The sequence below is a fragment of the Notolabrus celidotus genome, chromosome 8, assembly GCF_009762535.1.
Source record: "Notolabrus celidotus isolate fNotCel1 chromosome 8, fNotCel1.pri, whole genome shotgun sequence".
Lineage (NCBI taxonomy): Eukaryota > Metazoa > Chordata > Actinopteri > Labriformes > Labridae > Notolabrus > Notolabrus celidotus.
Window position 1 is genome coordinate 13,772,584 of NC_048279.1, and position 26,895 is coordinate 13,799,478.

Here is a 26,895-nt window from a genome sequence, read left to right on the forward strand (position 1 = left end):
TTATCGTAAATCCTTTAATATATGAAAGAGGCATATTTTAACACAATATACAGTGTAACAGACCATGTCCCACAGTTTTCATATACAACATTTCTTTGCAAGGCTACCCATCTGAGTAGACAGGTCCAAGCTGAGACAATGAATAGTTAATAAAGTTTTGACTGCTGAATTCTGCTGCAAAAAGAAAAGAAAACACACAAACTCAAATTAAATCTGAGCAGAATGTTATAAAGATATCTGTAGTGGTTTCAACCTGGCCAAAAGATTAGTGTATCCAGGTTATTCTACTGCGAGCACATCTGTAAAACCCAGCATTAACACCTTTAAGTCATATCAAGTCTGTGTCTTGATCAAAATTCACCATCAGGGTTGGAAAAACCAGCCCTGAAACTGTTCTATTGCTCTGAATATGTTCACAAATGATTCAATTATGCTGCTTCTCTGTGCTCTGATGTGACCTGCGTCTGCACACCATGAGGTAAAACTTGTGAAAGTCTGATGTGCCCAGAAATATCAACAAATATGCCTCAAGACATTAGCCGACTGCAAAACAGAGAAAGAATCACAGGATAGATAAACGATCACATCGACAGTCAGTTTGTATTATATGCATAAAGGAATTATTAAAATATTCAGTCAAATCATTCGTATAGGCATATGTTGCAAAGTAATGAACAGATTATCAAAACCTGGAGAAAAGAGATGATTTGAATCTTTTGAAATCATCCACATTGTTTGCAGCTACAGAAGAGAGAAATCATTTAACTGGTTGCTTCTGGTGATTAAAATGCTTAGTGATTGCATATAAAATGTCCGTGTCGGTCTGCACACGCGCCAGGGAACAGAAAGAAATGGAATGCTCATCTGCTTTCACACTCACTTAAACACATATAAAAAATGTAAATCCAGAATAACATCTTAAAAGCATCACTAAAGACAATTTGTTATTTCACATTCCTTAACTTCATTTGTCTTGTGCATTGCGTCGCATGAGGGTAACTAGATTTTCTGACAGAGCGCGGAGCACCAGGTCCATGCTGATAAAGACTTATACATTCATGGTATGCATAAGGCTCCTCCTCGGGAATGATTTAACTGCCCACGGGGAAAGCAGAGAAATTAAGAGGGTGTTTCATGATGCAAGGCCATTATGATAAAGGACAAAGCTAATTAGCATTGTTTTCTCCCTCCTTCTCTCCTCCTAAATTAAAGGAATACAGCCCGGAATAACCCAAAGCTGCTAAAACAAACATCCTCCAGTAGGTCACCTCTATGGAGTCTGCATATTAAAATCCTGCCATGCTGCTATCACAGATTAAAATGGTATTATTGTCCTTATTACCAAGGTGACTGTCTGATTATTGGCATATCAGCGGTAGCTGCAGAGCAAGAGAGATAGAGAGAGAGAGAGCAGAGGGGCTTTTTATTTAAGAGCTGCAGCTCTGTACTGCAGCAGAACTGACACCCGTGGCCTCCATGTGCCTTCAGCCAGATCCTCAGCATTACTCAAAAGAAATCAGCTCTCCACCTCAGCACATACAACGTAAAATGTCCCTGCATGCTCTTTCATGCACAGGAGTTTTTTTAATGGAGGGAGGGGGTGTTTCATACCCTGAGCAAACACTTCCCATTAAGGGTGATTAAAAAAAAAAGTCAAAATTTCATAGATTTGTTAATTAATCACACATTATCTGCTTCAACACATTTTTCAAAAGATTAAACCAGAAAGGTGTGGAGGGTGGGGAATAACTGCACTAGTTTCACTCTGATCTTCAAGACTGGAGTAGGATGGATTGATTTACAGCAGTTAGTGAAATCAAAGAAGCCCACACACATTTAGAAAAACAGGATGAGAAAGACTATAACAAACACAAAAATCATCCCACATCAGGCGAACATGGCAACTTTGGGTGAGGATTTACCAGAGCTCTGAGTTGTTTCATCCTGTAAATCTTTCTATATTTGATCCAAAGGGAGAAAAGAAACATATGCTCTGTGCGATTGCTTGAGGCTCTTACTCTCTGATTATACCTCAAGAGCTCCTCCTATGGAAACTTATCCATTTTAGCTGAGAGAAGTCATTAGGTGCAGATGTGTTGTGCTTCGATGGATCTATTCTATTCATGATGCCTCAATTCGGATGACTGTTATTTGTCTTGCAGTCTCTTATTTTCCCCCCAAACGAGCCCGGAGTTTAAAAATACATCTAGATGACAGGCTGAAGAACAGGTGCAGTCAGATCAGGTAGTTTTTTTGAAGATGGAGCGTGTGGGTGAAAGCAGCATGTGACATGTACGCATATCGGGAGATCATAAGGCGCTGTTGCACCATGATGTCTTATGTATATGTATGTATATCCTGAAGACAGACTCTGAAGCAGGAAAAGTTTGGTTTCCTGTTCACAGAATATTAATACTACTCATCTTTCAACCTCTGTGCAACGCAATTATAAAGATGCTTTTTTTGGCTGTGTATGTGTTTGCGTATATGAGGCTGTGTGTGGTCAAGTAAATTCCATCCATATCCGGCTATACATTTGATGTATGATATAAAAACGGGAACTCTAGTCGAAAGCAAATACATTCTGTGAAGATCATGGATGAGATGAAAGCTGGGAGGGTGACACATAATATAAGGAGGGTTTATACGATGGACATGAAAAGAGGAACATAAACAAAGTGTAAACTTGAGAAAGAACAAATAATCTGAATACACACTCAGCCTGGAAACAATAACAGCATGACAAGCGGTTCTAATGCCATACTGTGAGACTAGTGTTATATGGGTTATTGTACTATACATCAATTATCTAGTCATTGTTAAAGCAGCATTCATGTTATATTGAGGCTGTTGCTAATTCAAAACAAAAAACAAAAACAGCTTGTATTAACTATTCTATTTTAAAAAAAACAGTCCAAACAAAAGACAACAGTGAATTAAAGATAAAAGCGATAGTGTTTCATTTTTTGTTTTTCTCAGTTTAACTGGCACTTCCAACATTAAAGGATGATAAATTCACATTTTGGCTATCTAGAAATGCTATTTCTATGTTCTTGGCATTCCTAATAAAATCAGAATTGTAGCCAGACAAAACCTTGGCAGTTAGCTTGTGGCCAGCTGATATTATTTGGTCTCCATTAGGACTTCTAACAACATCAACAATAAGAAACTATCTCTGAGTTGACTGATGGGTCAGAGGTAAAAAAAAAAACAGGCGCCTGTTTAGGTCTAACAATCAATCAGAGTAAAAATCTGTTTTTGAAAGGACAGGAAATATAAGAATGAATAAAGGACATCTCTGACAGAAAAATAATTTCAATATGTAAAGGACAAAATATAAGACAAATGTGGTAACATAGTCAAGTAAAAAGGCCCCAAACCAGCAATCCCATGTGCCTGAGGGATGCTCAAAGGTTCAAACAATCTCGACTATCATTAAACCCTTTTTCCCTGTATAGCATGCACCTACCATCCTTACCACACATGGCTGCTCCATATACAATATCCTTCAGTAAATCAACAGATAATACAATCACTGCAGGGCAAACAGGACCACATTTGAGGAACTGTCTGCATTAAGTTAGTCTATCTAAACTCAACAGATATGGATGGAAAATAAAAATATAGATATGCTTTTAACCCGGGACAGAAAGCATTTATCTTTGGGAGGCCCTGAGGTATTGTGGGGGCAGGTTGCAGAAATTCCATGTTCAGAACAAGAAGAAAAAATGTCACTGGAAATTAATGGCACTTTTTACATTGTGAGTCAAATCTTCTGAAATGATCTGAAATAGCAGACTTGACCAGATGGTATTGGGAGTCTTTAAAGTGGTCATAAAAAAAGGTCACAATGGAGAAATATTACACGCAGAGAACTCGTAGTGTTGTTCCCCGGCTGGCCAGCCACCCACACTGCCCTGCAGCAGGGAGTGCAGATAGGAACACTTCAAAACAAGTTGTTTGTAGGAGGAGATGTTCAACTCCTCGCTATGTGGAAAGAGGCTCTGTGACAATGTAATGCCTGACCTAAACAAGGAGACCTGTTGTCCCTTTTGCTTTGTTTCTTTGTTGTGTCTGATTTTCGTCCATGGCTTCCAATCTCCTGTCTGACAGGAGTCCGCGTGCAACTGTGCCCCCGATAAATACGCTTGTCCAAACAACAAATTGAAAGGAAACCGAAAAAAAGAAAAAAACTCCAAGTGAAGTAGGCAGGATCGTCCTCTGTATATTTGGGTTAAAATCCCAGCTGAGTGGTAAACATAGTGTTGACTGTTTGGTTTGAGTGGGATTTTGTTCTCCCTGTTCAAGTGTCAATGATCATCAGGCAGGTAAGCTCTCCAAGTCTGTGTGTGTACAAGTGTAAGAGTGTGTATGTGCTGCTTAGCTCAGTGGCAAAAAAGTTGAGGGTTTTCAGCTTCCCCATCCTCATCCGGACGGGACTGTTAGTGTGCTATATTGACCTGGCTGGTCCTGAGGGGCGACCCTCCCTCGCTTCCCTTCCTCTCATGTCACCAGTTGGCTTTGACGGCTTTAACGTCACTCACCAGGTTCTGAGCAAGGCAGATACCAAAAATCTAAAGAGGATACCAGGCAGGAAATGAGACATTAGGTTACAGAAAATTACATCACAATACAGAATGTTACAACAGCCCACAGGGATTTGCTTGATGTGGCCTGTTGTCACCACTAGATGGCAGAGATGATGCAAAATCAGATCACAAACATTTTGTGAGTTGAAGGTAAACACCTCATTTCATATGCACCAGTGGTCCCCAGGTAAATGGCTGCAACAAAAACAGTCTGCAAACTTTGTATGTCTTACCTGTAAAAGTGCAACACCAACAAAGATTCCAGCAACAATAATCAGGTTGTCCTGAAGCCATCTCTCAAACTGTCCCACACAGCCCTTGGTATAGATATATTTCTGCCGGTCCAGCTCCTTTTTAAAAACAAAAATACATTACAGGTCAATAAAAAAATTAAGAGGGAGTACTTTGTTTATTTTAGAGTCATATCTAAATGAACTGATCACAAACTAGACCTTTGCCTTTTGCATAATATGGAAAAACATCCAAACTGTGCCCTATGACTAATGCTGGACAAAACAAACAAAACACAGATAGCAATTTTCCTTCTGACTCTTTCCCCGCTGAGGAGAGCATGAGGAGTGAGTGATAGCTGCGTCACTTTGAGATTACAACGTGTCAGTGTCTGGACATGATGGAGAATATCAAGGCAGTGTGTTCAGTTTCTCAGAGGACCCTGTCAGGACTGAACAAACAGGGAGAAGCTGTTTCCTGTTACCGGACAGATGGCTGTTTGTGTTGTCAGATTCAGCCAATGATGTATGCCGTCTTTTCAAATGGGGAAAAAAAGGTGTAATTTAGAGCTGCAATGACACTGAAAATGGGGGGGTGAGAATGGGTGTGAACAGGACTCTTTACAATGCTCTCTTTGTTGCTCTTCAAGACGAGTCAAGCAGTCGAAGCCTTTGTTCTCTCCTGAAACCTGAAAGCCAGCTTTCAACCAATGGGATGTAAAAGGAGCCCCTTGGCAGCCAATAAAATAGCAGGAAACACTATGTTGTTCTGGCTGTGAACTTCCTGTGAAGCTATTTCAGCCTCCCTTGTCTTTGTTGTGCTGTGGTCCTCCCCATGTCTCCTGCTCTTCCTCTTTTCCAGCCTGCACCTTGCTAACAAGCAGCACAGGAACTTGTGCACATCACTGATAGCTTCAGCAGAAAATGTCAACGGCTGGGGCATTAGCACAAGAGCATACAGAGAAAATTAATTCATACCAAGTCTGTGGCAGGTGGTTCACTGTATTGCAGTGCGCCTAGCAACAGCAATCTTTCTGACTGCAGTGCAGTGAGTTGTAACCACCACACCCACACACAGAGGAAAAGGGAACGGACTGGCATACCCACTGAGTCGCCAATTACAGAGTGTAGTATGGCTTCTCTTGAGGCTATAACTGGAACCTAATTATCCCCGTCAGAAGAACAATCTGTTATTAAGGCAAGAAGCACGCAGAGGACCCTGTGTGCTTTTTAACCCTTTACATCCCCATTCACTCCATGTAGCTAAGGTGGCAACCAACTGTTTTCAAGTACACACTTGTGAGTGTTTTAAAAGGTTATGTAAATATGCCATAGAGTTTGAAATCGGAAGGGTTCCATTCAAAGTTATTTAAAAACAGTCGTAATACATTTTTAATGGAGGGTTAAGACCGGCAATCAGCTCAGTAATAACATAGATTACCACTCCAACCTCAAACAACAGCTTGGATTCAATCAATCTGCTCTGCACTATGTCAATCAGCACGTCCTCAGGAGTAATTCCACTCAGCAGCTTTGTGTCATTTCATCCAGAAAGGCTCTGACACTGACTGACAATCAAGCTCTGCTCCTGCCCCTGACTCTAATGCGAATGAGACATGGTGCAGCTATAACTGAATCACTTTTAGGTTCATTGGAAACATATCATGAGACATAATACAGATTTTTATGAGAGCAGGTCCTAAAAAGAGAGTAACTTGAGAGTGGAGTGAAACATATTCAGGGCTACGGCGACATGCAGAGATCAACAGAGGTGGTAGAAATGCGTCTAGAGATACAAACCCCTTGAAGTCGAACATCATAACCACACTGCGTGTTGATGACATCCTCCTGCAAGAGGAACACAAACATGTGAGATTCTCTTCCTTTCTGCTTCTCATCTCAGTATTTGAGATATAAAAGGAGTTTTGGCTTGTGACAGATTTGAGAAAAAATAAATAACAGAATGGACAGCTTTGAAGAGTTTACAAGAAGCTATTGATAAATTAGAAATATAGATATACAAAAAAAGATTACATGATACTTATTTTTTAAAATTACCTCTAAATCTATAGAATCTGTTCAAAATGCATGAAAATGCAGCAGAAGCATGCTGGAAAATATTGCAAAGTGATGTCTTTAAATGTCTTATTTCGGATTACAAACAGCTCGGTGGTTTATCTTTGCAGATTGAAACTTGATTAAGAATTCAGAACACAATACATCTTATCATTCATTATCTTTCCTGCATTCTAATCGCTGAATGACGTACTGCAGGGTCTTTGACACAGCAGGAGAAGGGGACTCCACAGCGCTCTCTGCTGGGGTTCAGCTCAGTGCAGTTGAAGTAAATGTTTAGGTTCCAGTCGTCGGGCCCGTGAGCTCCACAGCACGACCACTGAGACAGCAGCAACAACAGGGAGAGATTAAACAGCCAACTCCAGTTTAAGAGACAGATTTATTTCCTCTGATCTGGTCTTGAATCAGCTCTTTAGAGCCTGACTCAGGTCAGCTTGGGTGGGCAGCCAGCTTATTGTGTCGGATAGCAGCGACAGATAGTGATACACAAATGGCGAGACAACAGTGGATGTAATCGCCTTTATAGTACATCATGGCAGAGCCCGGTGTTTACACACGGGAGCCAATTATCTAAACCACTTCATTCATATAATTGGATAATCATTTGAGGGGAATACAATCACATTAATCAAGAGATTTACAACACAATGGCAGAGGCTGACTCATTCTCCTGCCTGCCCAGAACTGAGCTGATTCAAGATCAGTATTCAGACTCATTTAAAAAACAGAATTACAAGAGAAGGGAGCGACTCCCTCCGGCTCAAAAACTGGGAAGTTGGATTATATGGAATTGTTGGTATTACAAAATTTTGAGTCATAAGGCGTGGACTCACATATTCTTGGGCAAAGTCAATGAGATTCTGCAAGTCGATGTCATCGCGGTAGGCCTTGACGTTGTTGTTGATGAAAAAGTTGAGCTGGTCTTTGATCCAGTCTTTGAAGACGAAGGCAAGGATCCCCGCAGTCAGCTCCAAGAAGAAGATCAAACCCAGGAACACAGAAAACTGGGGAGTACATTACGCACACACACACACACACACACACACACAAAACAATAAATCTGTCACTTCAGAGAATCTGGGCGTGCCAAACAAAATCCTGTTTGGATCTTTTTATAGGAATTAAAAAGACGAGAGCTGTGATGTATTGTCCCAGTGCAGTTCTGGTGGTAAGGCCACTTGTGATCTGCTGAGTGAAAGGGTGGCAACAAAAGCCGCAGTCCCAGAGGTACTGTTATATCTTCCCTTTACAGTAAATGCAGGAGGAGACGGGCTAATGATGGATGCACGACAGCCACATTAGCTCCTCAGTCTGACGCCTGACTTACTGCTGCTAATGGACATCGGCTGGAGTTAATAGCCACTCAGAATCACAGCCAGCAACAAGGCGAGTTTGTCTCCATCAGTCACATGCTGTTATCAATAGAGCTGAGCACAAATAAACCTCCCAAAAATAGTGCTGGGCTTTAGAGTAACTGAAAGTGAAGGGAAAGAGCTGCTGGGGAGAATCTAACTTGACAAAGAGAAAATATTTTGACTGCTTTCAAAACACGGATCTGATCATGACAGGATGAAACAGAGCCTGGTTCGTTGATAACACGTGTTTGTGCCATGCAATTTCCCTCAGCATCTGCCAAGAGTGAGCCAATGTGACACCTGCTGCACTGACAGCCTCAGCTCGGGTGTGAACTGCAGATCTAAGAGGGCGTGAAGTGGTTAAAACAGTGTCTGTGCTCAGTGTGTGCACTCTGACGTACAAATTTAAGCAGGAAGGTGTTCTCTCTGAGCGCTCCGATACAGCCAGCAAAGCCCAGGACGAACATGACCGCTCCGACGACAATAAAGAGCCATACTGGATCGAAGCCCCCCAGGTCTGTGATGGATGACAGATTGGACAGCACACCCTGAGGGAGAGGAAGACAGACAAAAGAGAGGGGTTAATTCTGACTATAATACTTCAAAAATCAATCCTTGCTGTCTCTCCTGCAGGCTCTCAGCGACATTTCTCACTCTTCAAAAACACAGTTAACCTTGAAAAGAGCTTTATGCCAAAAAGTGAGACTTAAACTAATAACACAGCTGCCAGGCCAGCTGGGGCTGTCTTTCCCAGAGATACAAAGTAAAGGAGTAAAATCAACTCAAAGACTATAGTGTTTTTCTATTTGTATAGTCTAATCTAATCAGCGTGTTGCTTTCCAAATAACCCCCACATGTTTTTTAGCACAACACCAGGTTTTAATACAAGTCACGTTTATCAGACCAGGCACAGCTCAGAGCCTTCTGCTAACATTCCCAAACAGACATCTGCTCTTCCTCTCTGCATATCCTGCCCTCACAGCCCCGAGGCCACAGTGCATCCAACATATTTTCCTGTCAGTCTCTCTTCTGCATCATGCCATGCACCGACAAATTCATTTACCTCACATTACAGCTCGATGCCAGACAGTTTGCTTGAAGTTGACTTCATATCAAAAGGTAGCACATAACAAGCATGTGGAATGTGTGAGTTCAAAAGCCTGTCAAACTCCAACATGTGCTCTGCTTCATGCATGATCTCCCATCATGTCTTTCCATGTTTCTGACCATTGTGAAAGAGATCCCAGCAGTGTTTTCATCTGTAAGTGTGGCCATCCGGTCTGAGACCTGACAGGCTGTTAAGATTGTCACGTTCAGTGCACATGTCAAACACTTGCAGCTCAAGCCCAGGAATCTGGGATCTCACCCTACTTAAGTTAAGCTCCCACTGTGCAGTGCTGAAGGACGTCTATAGGACAGACTTATAGCTGCATTCTGGAGTTTTTTTTATGGTGCAGAATAAAGTGCCTTCATTTGAATTGAAGCACAAGGCCCTGAAACAATAAACAAGTCTGGCTGAACGCAGTCAGCAGGAAACTAATCATCTTAGTCACTGAGACCCAAACTCACCATTATGTCTTTCCAGTACCCACTATTCATCATAGGGCCTAATCCCTTTAAATTATTCACGCTGTTCTACTGAGGTACTCTGGTGCAGGCCTATTTGCACAGAGTTCAAGACCAAGACGTTACTAATCAGTACATGTTTCCACGCTGGAGCAGCATTTGTTAAACAGACTGGTACGACTTCTTGATAATTAATGAACAAATTGACTTCATACTCAGCTGGAGGGAGATATAATAATGGCCACTGCTAAAGCGGTTAGGGTTGCAAAGGGGTAGAAAATTTCCGGTACATTTTTGGAAAGTTTCCGGTAAATATCCATGGGAAGTTAAGCTGGGGAATTTTGAAAAGTTTCCATGGGAATTTATGGGAATTAACTGGGAATTGAGGATAATTTAATGGAAAGGTATCATATCCAAGCATAAATATTTGTTTTGTTATAAGCAGAAATCCATCCAAAATAAGACCCCACTCTGCAAACTGTTTTAGCTAGGTTAACCTGTGTATATTTATTGTATCATTTTAAAGCTGGGGTTGGTAATCAGATTTAGATACACTTTTTGTTTTACTGGTTACAAGAACACATTATGTCCTGATGGCAATCAATACATAATGTGTTCTTAAAAAAGAGCGAAGAAAAGCTGCTATCTACAGCCAGAGTAAACCTGGGAAAACACCAACCAATCACCGTTTTTTGGGTGCCAAAATTTTAAACCATTCAAATCCCGTCCTGCCGTTCTGCCCGCCTCCTACGCATACATTTCCCCGGCGTGTACTTCTCGTCCCCGTCTCCTGCTTCTGCTTCCCCTGACTCTATTGACTGCCCCTCTCGCTCGACCTCAGGCCTGTCCCCTCTGACCCGATGAGGTGCTTTGCTCAGGACTGTAGTCCGGATCAGTCTAAAAAGCTCTCACCACGGGGCTCTGACAAGCAGAAGAATGAATGACATTCAGTAAGTCCTACAGAAAATGTATATATGTACTGTAGCGTCCGTCCAGACGCTGTAGGGATGACGAGCCGATTCGTGAACACGTTGAGTTTTACTAACCGGTCACTGTCAGCCGTGATCACGCCAACCAACAAAGCAACAATCAATGTTTGAATGAATGAAAAACTTCTCCTCTTGTCTCTCCTCTCTCCAGCTCACACACTCTACACCTCAGTCTCCTGATGCCTTCACTAACCGTCAACACTGTAGGAATTAAGAACATCTACACTGAACACGTTTAACAAACAGTAGAGTTGTTACAGTATTATATGTGTTATAACTTTTCTCCTGATATCGTGTCACCGGTACGACTGGATAATGCTAGCATGACAGTTGTGAGTACTAACAGCAGTCATGTTTGTTTGTGTTTTTAACTTTCACTATGGTATTGTTTTGGTGAGGACCGGTTTTGAATCAGTCACCATCATATGGTCGCAAGTCAGCGGCGCTCGTGCTTATGAGCGGGGGGGCATCGTTTTGGAGGAGCTCTGAGGGAGGAGGGGAGGGGTTAGACAGAGTCCTGAAGACATGCTACATTCAAATTCATGCTAGTTTTCCGAGACTACCAACCCCAGCTTTAACCAACGGCCCTTCCTATTTTAGTGCTTTCATAGTCAATCCCCAACACCTCCTTTTATTTGTTTTATTTCATTTGATCTTTTAATTGTTTTTATATCCAAATTTAAAAAAAATTATCCTATTTGATGACTTTGATACTCTTGATGCATTGTTGTTTGTTTGTGTTTGTTTTTTAAATGTCACTGTAAATGACTTGATATCATTGTAAATGAGGGTTGCACCCCAATGATCTCTCTCAGATTTATTTGTAAGTAGAACTTTATCAAGTGTTAAACATTTTATTGAACAATCAATTATTTCATTGAAGAACAAAAACATTAATGTTGAGTTAAATATTACTCATCCTATTACTCATCCCCCCAAACCAAACCAATCAAAAATTAACAAAAATGCAATCCCAACAAAGTCCAATTCAAAATGTTAAATGAAAAGAGCCCATCTCCCTCCAAAAAAGTCCCATTCAACATGCAAATAAAAAAGCATCTTCTCTCAAGCTTCTCAAGCCTAGCCTCTGCATTTTTGCTAAACTCTTTCAGGCAGTGGGCTCTTCCTGGGTCTCATCAACATCCTCCATGTCCACTTCCTCAACATCCAACTCCAACTCTTCCTCTTCAGTGTCACTGTCCAGCCTTGTGGATGATGGCTCTGCATAGATATTCAACTGTACTTTTTGTTTTAGTCAGGATTATGCTAAAATATATTTTCCCCAACTATATTTAAATTCCCTATTAAGAGCCAACTTTCAATTTAGTAAATTCCTGGTTTATTACCATTAATTTCCATGGAAAGTTTCCAACTTTGAAAGTTCCCGGAATTTTGCAACCCTAAAAGCGGTTGATGGCATCACCTGACCTTTATAGCTAGTATACGGGAAGATAATCGGTAGCCAGCTCCCATGCAAATTTGAGGAATTTATTTTGTCACAGCAACGGGTCAGATGAGTTGTGACCTTGTAGCTTTGTATTTGTTGTTGTGCCCATTTAACGCTTCTGTAACTTCAAGAAAAAAAAACAATGGCTCAGCAAGACCTTCACTGTCACACATCCTAGCTAAAGCTGCCTCAACATAATTCATTTCCTGAGAAATGTTTACCAGAAACGTTACCTGGTATTACGCCTTATTAAAGTGCTACAAAGCGTTTCATGAATGGTGCCTTTATTCCCCCCCCACACCAATTCTCTCTCTCTCTGTTTTCATCTGCAGCTTCTCCTACAAATTGTACTCCCAGTTCATGCCTGCGAGAATATGGAGAAGAATCTTGCTGTGACGGTCTGTGTTTGAGTTCATGTGTTTATGCTTACCTTCTCCGCCCATGCCCACAGGCCGATGCCCAAGAATGCTGCTCCGAGTAACTGTAAGGAAAAGCACACAGAGGAGACTTCACTGTCAGACTGAACGTGTGAGTGAAATAATGAGGCCGTAAAAAAATCAGAGAATAAACAAACATCAATTAAAACTTAAAGACAGAAAAAAACTTTACGAGTGACAAATTTATAGGAGCCTCACAGTCCAAAACGTGCTCTTTCAGGGAGGCAGGGGTGTGGTTTGATTACATCTGATTTACAGTGGTGTCTCCAAGACAACAAGAGCAAACAACCAGACAACTGCCCTCTGATTCTCATATTTACAATGTGATGATCAATGTTGTTACATATCATTCTGACATCATCCTTTCCTTTTTACAACGCCCAACCCACATCAAAAATGTGAGAGGAGTACAGCCAAGAACAAACACAACTATCTACATTAACCAGCAGAACAAATGTTTAAAACGTGTCCTCCTCACTCGATGGATGATATTTATCCCTAACAGCCTGTAAGCCAAAACAAAGTCTGAGACTAGTCTTTTGACTTGCTGTTGACATAGTGAATGATTACAACTGCAAGTAACTACAGGTGAGAGTCATTGCACTGAGCTGCTTAAGAGGTTGGAGGATCTGATATCCTGAGAGTTAAGGAAAATCCCTCCAGTATTCACCTTCTGCCCCGTGGAGGATGGATGTCTGGCTCACAGTTCAAAACAAGCTGGAAAAAGGGAACTTTAAAAGGCTCTGGTTGAGGGTTTGAAGTGGCTGAGGTACTTGACTACCTGATCTAAAAAGTATAGATATTAAAAATACACAAAGCCTTTAGGATTACAAAACTCACACATTACAGTGCAGCTTTGTTTTGCTGCCTAATACACTGTTCAGCTAACACAAAATGTCATTCCTCGGAGATTTGAGCTGGTAATGAACTTTACCCAGGCTCTCTATAGTGGCACAGTCTGAAATATAATGGCTCCATTGAAACGCGGGTAAATCATATCAATGGGAAGCTGATTAAATCTGGGGAAACAGGTAAACTGATGGCAATCCGTCAGCCTGAATAGCAAGCTCAACAATGTGACAGTGTGCCAAACAACAACAGCTGCTGTTAGGGGACACTGTAGGGATGGCCTGCGAGTTACGTAAGCGGTTGTAGTGAAGCGTGCGGTGGCTTCAGCTGGAAAAGTGACACGCAGGAGGACTCACGGTATGCAGCCAGGTGGAGATCAGGTAGAAGAGATTAGGCTGACAGAGTATTAAACCATTTATCCCCTGAATCTAAATAATCCGCCTGGATAAAAAAGGGAGAGCTGGAGAAAACAACTCTCACTTCAGTGCATGGAACTGCTTTTACACATGTACAGCTAAAGTAACATCAGAGAGTTGATCTTTTAAAAGTTATCTTGATTCGTTTCCAATTGTTGGCTTTTAATAGTTAATTGTTGATTCACATGTTTAAATAAAATGTGTCGTTTATAACAAAATAAATTATCCTGCAGACTTGAAAGCTAATTATTTCACTGCAGAATCTAGAAGGTAGTTGTTGTAGCAAGACAGCAACCATGTACTACTGCTGTCTGAAATTCAGGGCCATATCTACTTCTTTTACTTGTAAAATATCCTCACATGTACTTTCGCAATACCTTTTTTTGCTGTGGATGGCATGCATCAAACTTTAATTGGTAGAATTTAGTTACACATTCAGTATTTTAACTTAAATCCAAAATGAGAAATAAATTAGGTCTTCATGTCAAAGCATCAAGCATCTCCAAACCTCTTGGGACAACACAACACCTGTGTGTTATATAACAGGGTGCAACTTTTTGGCAGCAATTTCTCACTCTCACTACTTTCGATTGAGAGCCTGGAGAGCTGTGAGCGCAGCCCACAAAGGTGTGCCCTTGAGAGAACCTGAAGGCCAAACTGAACCGGCATCTTCTTTCCAAATAAGATGCACAGTGCCAAAAAAGTAATGTTGCATTAAAGGAGCCCTTTACAATTGAAATTCCCCAGAGGTTATCACCAGGAAGTTGCCCTCTAATGGGCAACAAAGTGGCCTGAACTTTGGAAATGTGGTGCCAAGTAATCACTCAACATGACTGTTACGAGGACTGCATAATAATTACCGTTTCAAACATTACTTAGACATTAAAGGCTGGAATGGGGAGAAACTGCAGCATCTATCAAGGAGGGGTTGATTTATGCAGCAGGGCAACTAAGGAGGCTGCAAAAAAGAGGATGCATAAGTAGGTTTGCAAGTTCTGTCGTTGGAAATTAGTATCCACATGTGGGTGATGTTATTGTTGTGGGATTGTTGCTTTGCTCACAACTGAAGTCAGGAGAAGTTGATGACACGTTGATAGACTGCTACAAACATTGAGGCTTTCTTTATTCAACTTATACCAATGATAATAAAGTAAGTAAGTTAAGTTTCTTTATTTGTGTTACAATTTTTTTTTCAGTTTCTTGGACGACCATTCCGTGTTTTCAGATGTTAAAAAGTCTACCATTTTGATTTGATTCAACTCAGACATGCCATCCATCCATTATCTTGACCACTTATCCCGTTCAGGGTCACAGGGGCTGGAGCCTATCCCAGCTGAAATCGGGTGGAAGGCAGGGTACACCCTGGACAGGTTGTCAACCAACCACAGGGCTGGAGAACCTCACACCTACGGGTGATTTTGGGTATACACTCCTACCTGGACGTGCCTGACCAGGGACTCGAACCAAGCGGCAACCTCCGGTAGGGCTGTCAAAATTGCTCCAAAATGACGTTTGAATATTTGCTCTAAAAAAAAAAACATAGATTCGAACCATTCGAATATCTATATTTGCGCATTATGTCAATAACAGGTGGACAAACTAATACAAGGAGACATAACTACTTGTATATGTGTTTTTATTTAAGATATAACATACCTAAATCATACCTACACATTACAAAACAAGTAAATGACCTAATGGCCTATACCAAAACACTTTTAAGACCGGAGACCTCTCGCTTGCCCCCCTCTCTGCGCACAATGCGCTGCGTGAGTGCTGAACAAGACTTCTGCAAGCAATTAAAGGTCCGAACTCTTGTCCCTAGGCAGGCTTCATTTAGTGATTGAAGCAAATATTATTAACATTAATTGAAGTTAAAAACGAAAAAGTAGTCCACTTACATTCTTGGCGCTTGTATAAAAAAAAAGAGAGGAAAAACTGCATTTTACCCCAGTGTCACTGATTGTTGGGCTCTTTTAGTCCACTGTCAATGTAGGGTTTAGGCCTGACAGATTGTTTGCCAAAAACACAAGACAGTCCACCTGTGAAGAGGCCCGATCTCTTTTTATTCACTGTATTCCCAACGGAGGAAAAGACGCGTTCAGAGTGCACTAAGATCCGGGGACGGAAGGATTTCTCTCTGCAGTCTGCTTCACGCTGTGCATGTGACTCCTGTGACCTGTCCCTGACCTGTCATGCAGTGTGCCCACTCGCAAAGCAGCCGCCGATGTGTTTTTTTCCACAGTCGAATATTAATTTTCACAATCAAATCTCCGTTTTTTTTTAATATTCGAATATATATTACAATTTAGAATATTCGTTGACAGCCCTAACCTCTGGTCTAAAAATACAAGTCCAATGTGGAAGTGCTAAAAACTGCAAGTCATCAAGGATCCACTTGAGGCTGGCTCCGGAAGTACGGGAAACCACATACACACCAATTCAAAAAAGGTGATCTTTACAGCAGAAATAAACATGTTTACAGCCTGGTACAAAAGACGAGTGTAGTCTCTATAGCTCATTTCTCAATCCGCACACACTGTAGGGGGGGTGAATTTTTTTCTAACGCTGCAATTTCGAAGGTATTGAGCTTACTAGTCTTCCAATGAGAGACACAGCTGACTTGATTGACAGGCGGGAACACTGTAGCTGTTGGCTAGGAGGCTCAAAGCCCACCTCTGTACGTCACTATCGCTTGACAGCAGCAATATGGCTGCCGCTGATGATTGGCCTCAAAACAGCGCTTCAGAAACAGATGGGTGATGTCACGGATACTATGTCAATATTTTATACAGTCTATGATTCGAAAAAGGAACCTTGCAGCTATGAGGCAACAGCGCTACCCACTGCAGCGCTACCCACTGCACCACCGTACATCCCTACTGATTTAGGGCAACTGAAGTTTCAGTGAGACCATTATCTACCACAATCTAGAGCTATATTCAAGAGCTTTAGGAGTTATCTATGTACTGTGTGGAGACCACACAGTTAGGGATGTGTGAGATAAATCGGCTGAACAATTCAACATCATCACCCTTGATTTAATTTAATATTTGTATAACTGTAGGGCCGAAATGCTGGTCAATGTTGTGACTGTATACTTTGATTCAAAAAAGCATAGGGGAGGTATGGCCTCTCGTAGCTTCTTGGCATGGCTGGGCAGTATTTTGATTTGGAAAATGGAGATAGAGCTGTTGTTGTTGTAAAGGCTTTGTCTGGTTTAACTGGTATACAACCACTCGACCAGAGCAATGCGTAACAAGCACAGACATGCGCACAATAACCTGCAACCTAAGTGAACTGTGCTCAGTTTTGTCTGCTGTCGGATTCCTGAGGAAAAGTCAAACCAGGTAATCAGTCACCTCAGAACAACCCTAACACAATCTTCATTGTCATCCTGACTCATGACAGGGGTCATACTGTTAATCACTGTTAATTAAACATCTGTATCTACAGGATAGTTCAGTGGGGATACTTTCCATTTCTCTCTTTCAATCTTTCCACTCTTGTGTGAATTGTCCAATAAACTTGGTAGAGAGAAAAAAAAAAAAGATTACCTCTTCACTCGGGTACTTCTAAAATAAAAACCCAGGCCAGACAATGAACCAGAAAAGTACCTCTGTTATATTTTCTTGTTATTTTCGGTCAAAAGAACTCCAATGTGTGTCAAGTTGCATTTCCAACTGTCACAGCTTGAGGCGACCTCGGAGGCAGCATTAAAAGTGAGACAGCTTTGAGGCATCCATGCCTGATAGCCTGTCATTATGATTTACTATTTCTTCCAGCATTTCTGAATCTCTCTCTCTGTCAGGCAATATTTCCCTCAACTTGCTTTTGAAACACATAACTTTGGCCATTTACGAGGATGGATGCTGACCCAAACCTAATGAAAAAATTAAAACTTAAAATCATTTCATTTAAGTGTAATATTTGGTTGTACAGATGAGTGAGTGATTTACTGTAAAAGCCTCACACTGACATGTTAGCTTGTAAGCAATTTCTGTCGCAGTTCGTGAGCCTTTTTAAAGCCCTACTTACAAACCAAACTTCCTTTTTGAACAATAAAGTTTGGGCAGATGTCAATGGGGCTGAGTGATCTCATTGAAACTGAACTGAACTTGACTTTGTACAGAGACCGCATTATATCCTTTGATCTAACTTTCCCCAGTGTGGGCAGCAGAAGTTAAATCCAGGTCAGCCACTGGCAGTTAACACACATGGGAGCTGTGCTAAACTTTGTCATTTTACACTTCGAGACAAACATTTCCCCAAATACTTTTTTTTGATAGAGCATTAGACAAAAACTCAGACATTATATCAGATGGAGAACCTCATAAATCTCCTGATGTCTCGCAACAATTAAGCAATAAAAGCAGGGAAAAATGACGTTTCCCCGAGGTGATAAATAAAGTAAATCTTTTTCTTGAAAACACAATATTGTGTCCTTGTTTGTTCCTGCTAAGTTTATACCTCATTGCGTCTGTTTGTTTTGAGGCAAGATGTTTTAAAAGCCCCCTCAGGATTTGGCTTCTTTAAATCTCACCTGCTTTAGTAAATAATTTGTTTTTCTTGCCTCTGTGTATTTTTATCACTCTATCTAATCCCCATGCTTTTATCCCTGTACGTCTATGTTTTATCACTGAGCACATAAACAAAGTGTGAAGCCAGATGTCCTTGTATATGCCTTCATTATTCAAATGAGGGAGTTCAGGTTGCTTCTCTGTCAAGTGCTGCTGAAGATGTGTGAATCACAGGGGGAGGAAGAGGAGGAGGTTGGGGGGGCTGAGTTCTCTCCATGTGGACAGACAGATTATCAACACTTGAGGAGATGCCTCCCTAAGCCAGCTGATCCCATTAACCTCAACTAACTAGCAGACAAACCAAGCTCCACACTGCCTGGTCACACACACACACACACACTACAGGGTATAGACTTACTCGAGTGTGATGACTGCCCTTTCAGTGACTCCCTGAAAAGCTGAATTTCTAATGAGGCTGGCCGTGTGAAGGCTTGATGATATGATATCAGCGGCATGGCCAACAGCTCCTCTGATACCACAGCCAGAAAACACTTGTGCATATTTCACAGTCACACTTCTCTACACTTGATACTGAAAAATCAATATATTAATTTGGCTGATTAACCACAGCAGCTTGTAACTAAAACAAGGTGATAGAAATGAGTCGGGCTGAATTGGACTTTGAGCATTTGAGTTTGAGCCTCTAATCCAGAGAAGTTTAAAGCTTGTTAAAGCTATTTCCTCGTTGCTAGATTTACATCAAGATATTGTGTAGACCCCAGTTGAGACGGACTGCAGTTGACACAGACTATCAGAACACAGATCAGATAAATGAGAAAAGTGAAGTCCCTCTGTGAGTGGACTTTACCTCCCTGTTCACATTTGATTTTATCTGTGGGAGACAGCAAATAGAACTGAAATCATTCACATTGCCCTCAGTGAGAAGGCAGGAAAACAGCTGTTATTGGAAACTGTGTTTAGGATGATACTGTGATGCACCATAGGTGCAACCAACAATTACCAATAAACCTGCTGAAAGTTTTCAGGTTACCAGATTATACATTTTGTGAAACTGTGGCTGTAAACTGTGAATTTTCCCATTACTGACTTCCAGCATGCATGGTGTCAAATCAAATTTCTCGTTTGGACTCAAATTAATTCAGATATTGGCAACACTCTGCTATGCTGTCCTCCAATGCAATCAGAGCTGCATTCTGCATTCATAAAGTATGTTGAGACATCATTAACAATTCTAAATGTGTCTTAAGTGACATGTCGTCAAATATCTGCATTCACACTTGGCTGTTTCCCAGCCGTCTACCTGTGATGTGTTCCCCCAAAATGCACTTGGGTGCTAAATATGAGCAGACACTCTGATCTGAAGCTGGCTAATAATACACTGCCTGCATCCAACCAACTCAGCAACTGGGTTACAGCTTAACAAGCTCTTAATTACAGCATGCAGAGCCTCCAAACATTTCAGCTGCTCAGGCAGAAAATATGATTAATTAAGTGGCTGTGATGAAAGTGTGTACTGTGCGGATGAGTGAAGGTGTGTTGTTGTTGTTGTTGGGTGAAACTGTTTGGGTGTCAAAAGCAAGTTTGGGTACTGGAGGAATTCACACAGAGAAGAGGACACTGGTTTATTGCAGCATTTTGTTCACAATATTTAGAGTCCAACAAGCATTCTGTCTCAATTTGGGCCACATTTTCAAGCCTGACAAGATCACTGTAGGAAAGACAAATGGGCTGATTTGGGGAGAATAAACCTCATCTCTCTCCATTTCGGCAATGCACCAGCTTGTCTGTCAAATGCAGTTTGGGAGCACGCAGACAAGAGGAGAACATCTTCTTGTGATTATTAACGGAAACAGCCAGCGAGCTGGAACTTGTTCAGCAGTCTCACAAAGAGCCCAGACACAGGCATGTTGGCTTGCTTGGCCTGAGTGTCAAAACAGTCTGAAAAAGCACAATGTGAGTCAGACAAAACACTATCACCCTATGACTCAGTATTTCCTTGTTGATTGCTCAGTCCAATCGAATTATAGAGCACTTTTCATTTAAGATGCCAATGGACGAATGTATCTGTGCTGCTGTCTTCAAGGGAAATATCCGGCTCTGGGCAGGTTGGCTATTGTATCATCCCAGTTTCATAAAAAGAAAAAAAACGCAACAGACTTATAGTGTAATATCCCTACGTTTTGAGGAGGAGCATTGAGGAATGAGGAGGTAGTTACTAAAAGAGGAAGAACAGGAAGAGAGCCAACTTCATGTGGCTCCCATGTGCCGTCAGCACAAACATGTATGGGGAAAAAAATTACAGAATCACACCCAGTCCTCCCCCAGTCTTTGTTATCACCAGCCGCCTTTGTGCATTTTTGGGTGTGCGAGTGAGAGAAACAATGCCTTCCCGCAGAGCCCGAGCACTATAGTAGTGGAGGGAGTGAAAAGGGTGCATTGAAAAGAGGAGGGCTGGGTGGTATTCAGGCCCGTGTGGCCTTTTCCTTCAAACAGTGTGTGGGAAGACCCTCTGGGGCACACAGACACGCCATTCCTTCACCCACAGACATTATATTACGCCAGCCGCACAGAGGCGATGCAGGAGGGTGAGGAGGGAGGGGTGAGGCAGACTGAACAGAGGAACTTTTCAGACTGAGGAGGGATAAAGATTGATGGAGGGGGGTGTCGTAAGGGAGATGTGGGCTCAATTGCAACTGGTCAAACAATACAGATGAGACAGCCATTTCTCAAACTCAAACACAATGGTACTAATCCTTATTGCCAATTCAAGGCCGGGGCAGGGAACTCAAATCAAAGTAGTTTTATCAGTATCTTCCTCCACTGGCTTCTATTACATTACAAGAGGGAACATCACAGCTCCCTTTTCTCATCTTGAAACTTAAACCAGTTCAGGGTTTGAAATGACATTGATTTACTATCAACCATTGAGCAATAGCTTAGAAATGAAAGGAGAAGATGCAGCTTCCCACCAGGCAATAAAATCAACTTTTACAATTTACAATAATCTGAAGTAGGGTGAAAGACGTGCCGCTCATTTTTTTCTGTCCCTGAGGTTTAAATAGCTTTAAAAATGTGAAAATTTCAAAATAAAGTTATAATTTACTTTAAAATATCTTTTTCTTTAGGCCCCTATCTTGAAATGCCTGATTTTATTCAGTTTTGAGATAATATTGAGAGAATGATGGCAAAATTGTCTAAATGGTGTAACCATAAAAATAGAGCACCAAGAGTATAAGTTGTTGAAAAAATGTGTTATGATGTTCTAAACAGCCTCTGAAATACATTGGCATAATCTTAAACAAGTATTTTTTAATACCAAATAATAATAGAGGAACATGGCAGTTCTGAATATTTCCATTAACATGGGGAATCATGTCTGCCAAGTCAAACTTCTGGTATGTCAACTGGTGTAACCACCCTTTTTGGAGCCATTTTGAAAAATTTGAGGCAGAAGATCATGTGACAGGATGTGATGTCAAACAGAAGGACCCCTGAAGAACACAACTGCTACATGTCAAGGCTAGTAACTCTCTCTAAAATTTGACAAAATAGAGCATTTTCAGGTCATGGTCAGGTATGTCTAGAACACATGTCAAATGGTATGACCTCAGTAAAATGTTGATAAACATAAATGATCATAAAATATTTAAATGAATATGAAAAATAGTTTTAAATGTTCAACCCAAGGTCAAGTGTTTAGCTAGTTGTCCACAATAATGCCTGCAAAGTTTGATTTCAATTTGAAATGTCAAGCGGTGTAACCGGGTTACACCACTTGACATTATATATACACCACTACCTCCAGACTAATTTGATCAATTTATGGACAATAGTCCTACTTGTTTTTTATTATTATTATTATTATTATTATTATTATTATTATTATTATAAATAATAATAATGATAATTATAAAATGATTGCTGTTATTATTAAAATGATAATTCTATAATGTAAACAGTGAAACAGTGAAATCTGTTTTTAATTTCACATTTCTATAGGATAATGCACATAAGCAAGCAGTATTCGGGTGGAAACTTGTGTATGCAAACAACAAACTCTCTCCTCTTCTCACACCCACGACTGTTAGAGGCTTATATTTTCGAGCTCTTCCCCAGTCTGGTCAGAACTGAAGAAGCTTTTTGGAGGAGAGGTGAAACGTCTTCAAGAATTTCTACCAGTCCAGTTGCCTTACGGATCAAGCTTTGGATTACCATGACCTGGATGACTGAGAACCTTCACAGACATGTAGCTTCGCATTTTGGCAAAGATACCCTCCTGCGGGCGCGAGAGCACGAAAAGACAGCCTAGAAATTAGCAGACTACAGGAACCACGTTCGATTCAACCTGAGATGCAGACAGCAAAGGATCATCCCTAGCAGTTTACGGGTTAGATCAACAGTGAAAGGACACAAGGCCAAACAAATCCTCCAGAAAGCTCAAAACCAACTGCTCAATGAGAGACTGCAGCTGATGCATTGCAGTGACCGTACAGAGACAATGACGCAGCCACAACAACTCAAATGTCTCAACTTTGCGGTAACTCAGGCTCAAGGTTTCAGCTGCCCTCTGCCAAGGCACCTCCTTCCAACCTCTCCATCCAGGAAAGAAGGGCTCTCACACCGGACCACATTTGTGACATGTTGGAACTGTGCCTCAACACCACCTACTTCACCTTCAACGGAGACTTCTACAGGCAAAAGTATGGCTGTGCCATGGGCTCCCCCGTGTCTCCCATAGTGGCCAATCTCTTCATGGAAGAGGTAGAAAACAAGGCACTCTCCTCTTTCATAGGAAACACCACCAGCCGCTGGTTCAGATACGTTGACGACACCTGGGTCAAAATCTGCTCTGATGAAGTAGAAGGTTTTACAACTCACCTTAACTCAGTAGATAACAACATCAAGTTCACAAGGGAAGATGTCAGAGGTAACTGTCTTGCCTTTTTGGACTGTGCAGTGCAAATTGAAGAGGACAGAAGCCTCAACATCGAAGTTTACAGGAAACCCACCCACACAGACCAGTACCTGCTCTTCAACTCACATCATCCTCTGGAACACAAGCTAGGGGTAATAAGAACCCTTCACCATAGGGCTCAGAAGGTACCCACAAGAATGGAGGGAACAAAGAAGGAACAACTGCACATCAAGGAAGCACTTAAAACCTGCGGTTACCCCAACTTGGCCTTCAAGACCTCCAAAAAGTGGATTTCCAACAGGGAGGAGAACAGCAACAAATGACGAAAGCATCGTTATTCCATACCTATCTGGGGTCTCAGAGAAACTCCGGAGGATCTTCAATAAACACAACATCCCTGTTCATTTCAAGCCATCCAACACATTGAGACAGAAACTGGTCCATCCCAAGGACAAAACACCACAGCACAAAAGGAGTAATGTAGTTTATGCCATAGTGTAACGAAGATGGCAGGGAACGGTACATTGGTGAAACTAAACCTCTCCACAGACGCATGGCCCAACACAGAAGAGTCCAGTTGCCTTACGGATCAAGCTTTGGATTTTTAAGATTAGTGTTAATGAAAGAAAAATCTATTAGTGTGTTCACATTCATTAAAATACCAAAATCATTTTACTCCATGACTTTTCATTCAATGTCATGTGTCAGTTGCTTGTCGTTCTCATACAGATAGTATGGTCAGTTGGTGTAACCGATAAATGTCAATTGGTGTAACCAATGTAACCAATAAAAATCTGATATTGTGCAAAAAAGTGACTGTGCATATGATTTTAGCTCTCTACTACACAGTAAAAATTAAATTTAAAATAATTTTAAACCAACTGACCCAAGAATAGAGAGAAAACATTAATGTCTAAGACATACCAACTTGCTCAGTGCCACAAAACCCATATTATCTAAGTTTAGTAATAAAATATTTTAAATATACTTTGAGATGATATTTCATAACAAATCACTTATTTGTACCAGTACACTTGTACACTTCTATGAGGGTGAATTATTTCATATTTGTCATACTTTTGTGGTTACACCATTTGACATTTTATTGGGACTGTGATTCTTTAATTGGTTAAAAATGGTAGAAATGTCATATAAAAAACTATGACACCAACAGAAATGCAAACTATACATTCAAACAAACATCTAAGAAGTTGTTTTAACAAGTTTAAAGCATATTTTTGATTTGGACATCATACCAACCCTTATTTGTCACTGACCCAGTAACATTTCAGAACCATGATGTGACTTTTCCAAAATATTCAAGGTGACTTTAACCCCATCTGAATACTTTCAATGTGTCTTACTAACTCTCTGTAAGACAGACAACTCATGAGGCTTCTGTCATGCAAATTTCCACACATTAACAACAACAAACAAAACAGGACAGCAAAAGCAACAGGAGCAAATGACAGTGACAACTCAACTAAGTTTAAATCTACATCCGTCTAAAAACTGTGAGCCAACTTGCCATAATACATAATCTTTAGCGTTTTTCCTCATGATATCTGTAGGTTATCAATAAGAGAACTTGATTTACTCACCCAGAATAAAATGTTGAATCCAAATAAGAAGTATTTGACGCAGCAGCTGACTTCAGCTCCTTTGAAATGATGGTGTTTTCTACTCATTCTTCACTGAGTTGTGGTGGCTAACTGAGGAGCTAGCTCGGTCACAAACCTTACTGCGGTTTGTACTTTAAAAGCTTAGCCAAAGCTGCAGTTCCTGAACTACTGACGCCGATATTTACTGGCTCCATCAGCTACTCGACACCGAGTATACTCGTCGGACAGTATTGAGAATATCAAACATATAAAGCTAATTTTCTTTTCGCTCCAATCATTAGCTTGCTAGGCCAGCTAGCTCGCAACTTCTGTGGTTAGCATGAGCTGCTAACAACAACAAATCCAGGGACCCTTCAGGCACAGACATTCATCTGCAGTGCAGTCGATATCCACTGATGTTTATTTTGAAGCCCACAGCGGGTGGGAGAGATAAAGTTGCTGCTCTTTCAGCTACCTAAGCGTCCCCTCGATTATCTCTGTTACCGCAGCGTCGCTTGAAATCTTCATCCTTGTTGTTTTGTGCTGTAAAACAAGCCCTCGCTGTCAAACGAGGAGAAACACTGCGCTGCCTTTCGCCCTGTTCACCTCAAGAGCGGCCTCTTGTGTCTTAGTGATGGTCTGTACTTTCAACAGCAAAGTATGTCATGGGTAAATATTTAAAAATGTCCACCCTGAGCATAACATAGTGAGAGTAGGTGTAGTATTTCAGGTCAAGGACTTCACGTGTAGTATGTTCAGAATGTATGAAGAAATGAAGGAAGCAATAATAACAACATATCAATTACATGGTTCAAAGAACACAAAGCTACGGTGGCCCTAAAGGACAAAACACATTTACAAAACATGAAACACTTTTACAAAGTTGGATACAAATTTAAATTTTGGAAAACATCTTTACATTTTATAAAACAAAATTACATCAGCAAAACACTCTCACCAAGGCCAAAACAAATTTGCATTTAAGAAAACAAATTTACAGAAGATGAAACACTTTTACCAAGGCCAAAACATTTTTTACAAACGACGGAACACTTTTACCGTTGAGTCTGACTCCTTTTAGCCTGACTCCGTTTAGCCTGAGGCTCTGTGGTCTGAGGCCGTTTCATCTGAATTCTGACACATGATGGAGGTTTTGCGGAGACATGATGCTTTTTCCTCTGAGGTCTGACACCTCACTCTGAGACCTGAGGATGTCCTAATATGTAAAACATGTCCATCTCGGTGTGGTTTTTCTCCATCAAAACAAACTAAATGACCCCTCACTCGATCACTTCCGGATCACTTCTGGTATTTGGTACATTCCCTTTCTGTAAAAATGAAATGTTAATTTGTTTCAGAAATGGTAAAAGTGTTTCATCTTTTGTAAATTTGTTTTCTTAAATGTAAATTTGTTTTGGACTTTGTAAAAGTGTTTTGCTGATGTGATTTTGTTTTATAAAATGTAAAAATGTTCTCCAAAATGTAAATTTGTCTCCAAATTTGTAAGTGTTTCATCTTTTGTAAATGTATTTTGTCCTTCAGGGCCACCGTACAATGCTCTTCTTTAAATCAACCAATTTTATTCTATTTGTAAAGCATCAATTATGCATTTTATCTCGGAAATTTCCAAATCACACTCTTAGTTGTATTATTTAAATCCACTATGAGCAAATACTTGGTTACATTTGGAAAGTAACAGTGGCAACAAAAAACTCAAGCAAACCAGACTCATAGGTTTGCTGCAATCTGCCATGACTATCTATTGGTCTTAGTAGGTTGGATCCACATCCAATATTTTTATATTTAACAGTATGGTAATGATATTTTTTGTTATATATGGAGTCATTCATATTTTGCACATCAAATCTGTGAAAATAACAATGA

At 40.8% G+C, this 26,895-nt stretch overlaps 1 protein-coding gene across 1 annotated transcript; it reads right to left on the bottom strand.

The window, feature by feature from the left end:
* Positions 1-25,779, bottom strand: tspan17 (tetraspanin 17). The gene is made up of 8 exons (XM_034690004.1): positions 25,012-25,779; positions 12,683-12,733; positions 8,652-8,798; positions 7,729-7,899; positions 7,089-7,214; positions 6,620-6,667; positions 4,823-4,939; positions 1-4,574 (listed from the first exon to the last, which is right to left on the bottom strand). Exons 1-8 carry the CDS (start codon positions 25,096-25,098, stop codon positions 4,509-4,511), a joined length of 813 nt encoding a protein of 270 aa, XP_034545895.1. The 5' UTR covers positions 25,099-25,779; the 3' UTR covers positions 1-4,508.
* Between the last annotated feature and the right edge of the window lie 1,116 nt (positions 25,780-26,895).